Source organism: Pollicipes pollicipes, unplaced genomic scaffold, assembly GCF_011947565.3.
Source record: "Pollicipes pollicipes isolate AB1234 unplaced genomic scaffold, Ppol_2.1 Scaffold_5724;HRSCAF=6776_pilon_pilon_pilon, whole genome shotgun sequence".
Taxonomy (NCBI): Eukaryota; Metazoa; Arthropoda; class Thecostraca; order Pollicipedomorpha; family Pollicipedidae; genus Pollicipes; species Pollicipes pollicipes.
This window is the reverse complement of record NW_023596746.1, coordinates 40033809-40037250: the sequence shown is the minus strand read 5'-3', so window position 1 is coordinate 40037250 and position 3442 is coordinate 40033809. Positions and strand designations below refer to the sequence as shown.

General features: G+C 54.6%; 1 protein-coding gene across 1 annotated transcript; it reads left to right on the top strand.

Annotated features, from left to right (window-relative positions):
- Positions 1-201: 201 nt before the first annotated feature.
- Positions 202-1867, top strand: LOC119103039 (alkaline phosphatase). The gene is made up of 2 exons (XM_037226489.1): positions 202-1751; positions 1786-1867. The coding sequence occupies exons 1-2, from the start codon at positions 202-204 to the stop codon at positions 1865-1867; spliced, it is 1632 nt and encodes a 543-aa protein (XP_037082384.1).
- The last annotated feature ends 1575 nt before the right edge of the window (positions 1868-3442 follow it).

Sequence of the window (3442 nt, the reverse complement as noted above, 5' to 3'; positions counted from 1 at the left end):
GCCACACCTCTGTCAAGTGTTCAGTGCTTATCCATACCAACCACCATTATCTATCGAACCATAAGGCAATCATGTGCTATTAATCCCGTTCATACAGGTGCCCATAATTATAGCCAACTCGTATAAAACCGACTCAGGTCTGAGTGAAGATACAATCTCACTGAGCACAGTGAGACCGTGTCACCCAGCATCGGAGACACCATGAAGCTGTTTGTGGCCGCCTGTCTGGTGGCGCTGGCCGTGGCCGTGCCGCTCGACTCCCGCGTCGAGGACCAGGACGAGCTGGAGATGCACGAGATGTGGGCGCCCACCTACCAGGAGGTGCAGGAGAAGGCCGGCCTGGGTGCAGGCCGCGCCACCACGCTCTCCCGCTCCGGACAGGTGCTGGACCAGATGTTTTGGAAGGACATCGCCCAGGACATCCTGCGGACCAAGCTGGCCGACCCCGTGTACGACTACCAGGCCAAAAACGCTGTGCTCTTCATCGGCGACGGCATGTCGATCCCGACGCTGGCCGCCGCCAGGAAGCGCAAGGGTCTGCAGCACGGCGCCGACGTGCCCGAGCACACCATGCTTTCCTGGGAGACTTTCCCCTACCTGGGCCTGTCCAAGACCTACAACTGCGACCGCTGGACGGCCGACTCCGCCTCCACCGCCACCGCCTACCTGACCGGCGCCAAGGGCAACTTCCTCACGGTCGGTGTCGATTGCTCCGTCCTTATCTGGAACTGCGACGCCGTCAACGAGGGTTCCTCGCCCAAGTCGATCCTCCGCTACGGAGTTGAGGCCGGTAAGTGGGTCGGTCTGGTGTCCACCGCCCGTATCACGCATGCCTCTCCCGCTGCCACCTTCGGCCACACCGCCTACCGCACCTGGGAGTCGGATGCCGACTTCGCCGCCATGGAGTGGATGACCGGACCCGTCAAGGACTCGTGCAAGAACGTGATGAAGGACCTGTCCACCCAGTTTGTCGAGCGTGAGGGCATTGACATCAACGTTGCCTTCGGCGGCGGCTGGGGCAAGTTTACCCCCAAGGAGATCGAGGGCGGCTCGCGCCTGGATGGCCGTGATCTGATCCAGGAGTGGAAGGACAAGCAGGAGTCCCTGGGACGCAGCCACGCCTACATCAGCACCAAGGCCGAGCTGAACAGCTTCGACGCCGCTTCCGCCGACTACGTGCTGGGTCTGTTCAGCCGCAGCCACATGCAGTACCGCGCCTTCCAGACCGCCGACGATGTCAACCTGACCGAGATGGTGAAGAAGGCCCTGGAGATCCTGAAGCGCGGACCCAACGGCTTCGTAATGTTTGTCGAAGGCGCCAAAATCGATCACGGCCACCACTACGGCAACGCCTACACGGCCATCGACGAGACGGTTGAGCTGGAAGAGGTCGTCCAGTACGTCATGGACAACACCGATGAGACCGACACCCTGATTGTCGTCTCCTCCGACCACTCCCACACCTTCAGCATCAACGGCTACCCGGAGCGCGGCCTGGACATGTTCGGCCCTGCCTCCTTCCTGGCCGGCGGCATGCAGAAGGGTGGCCCGCCGCCCAAGCTGCCTTACCCGATTATGCAGTACGCTAACGGTCCGGGTGGCTCCGAGGACTGGTCTGAGTTCGAGGCCAAGCGTGCTCGCCTCGCCGACATGTCGCCGGAGGCCGAGTGGCGCGACCCGCACTACAAGCAGGTGGCCGGCATCTACCTGCCGAAGGAGACGCACGGTGGTGAGGATGTCGGCATCTTCGCGCGCGGTCCCCGGCGCCCACCTGCTGCGCGGCAGCCTGGAGGAGAACGTCATCCACCACGTCATCAACTACGCCCTGTGCCAGGGTGACTACGCCACCATCTGCGACAAGAAGTAAGCCGACAGTCTGATGCGAATGTTCCGGCCCGAAACCAGCTTAATTGCATATTTTTGTGTTGATCGGCATTGAATTTTTTCAACTTCAGGACTGTTTTGACCTTGTATGTAAATGACGTGATCTGAGGAGAAAAGCAGTGTTTGTTTTTGGTCGATATGTCTACGTCAGGCTCTGTAAATATGCAACAAATGCATGCGAAATGTCGGCATGAAAAGTTGTCTTTCTTTGGTTCCACGAGCCGCACTGGCCGTCTGTTGTTCTGCTCAAATGGTGCTTTATGACATGACTGCGCTGGTCATTTTGTGCCAAGCACGCTGACTGATGACCCGGCGCCGATCTGGGTCAGTGGTCAGGCGTGACGTCTTTGGAACGGGGGGGGGGGGGGGGCAGACACTCGGCTTCAACGATTGCTTCAAAACAAAAACAGCATACAAATGCAATTGTACGTTGCTGGAGCAGCCCTCTCTTCAGCCGGGCTACCTGCAATGAGTCTCGAGGGAACTTTGGACGGTGCAAGCCGTATATATATATATATATATATATATATATATATATATATATATATATATATATATATATATATACATACATATCCGGAGTCAGCAGGGTGAGTCAACCGGTCGAATCGAGCGCAGCGGGTCAGCGCCACCGGAGCTAGTATGGCGGCTGGCGTCAACAGTCAGCGCAGCTCACCTGCCCCTCTCCGAATCAAGTCTGGTGGCCTGACTCTCAACAACCAGCCACAAACCGTATTCGGCTGGTCTCACAACAGCCAGCACAGCGACTGGTTCCACCCTTCACCACAGCCGGTCAAAAATGTCTGTCAGCAAAAACCAGTACCTACAGTACGAGGAACATCCTGTGGACTTTCCCAGCCGGATGATATTCGATCTGCGGTGACTGCCGTGACAGAAAGGCCATTCACGCTGAACCGTGTCAAGCGCTTCGCAGTGCCACTAAAATACTTCAATCTCGTGGCAAGTTTCAGGCGATTTTTTAACAGGAATGAAGGAAATTGAAAAAATCAGTTGTTGCATTTTAAACTTCAAAATCGTTGAATACGTCAACCCGTCTATGCATGATATATATATATATATATATATATATATATATATATATATATATATATGCAGACCGTCACGAATGCACTGTCAATTAAACCACCGGCTTGTTTTGAATTGCTCAGTTTTTCTACGTAGACCTTCAGTCTTTTTGAGAATAGGTCGCATTTTAGGGTCATACTCGTGAATGGCGTCACCGTCGGGAATATTAACACCAGCTCGGGTGGGGGTCAAATTGACCCCCAAAGGTTTTCCAGAATGGTTTCCGAGCGGCGCGGCGTAGCCACGCTTAATTTTGCATAGCTGTAGACAATTAAATAGCGGATCGTTTGGCTTAACCAATTTAAATGCACCTTATAAGGTCGTTGACCTATGGCAGGTCAAAGTCAGGCCATGGTTTCAGCGAAGGCAATTTCTAGGGAATTGTTCAATCTGACGCAACAACGAAGTGTTAGACGAAGCCATACATCTCTGAAATGCTTTCTTAGGCACCACAAATATTGACTGAGCAAAT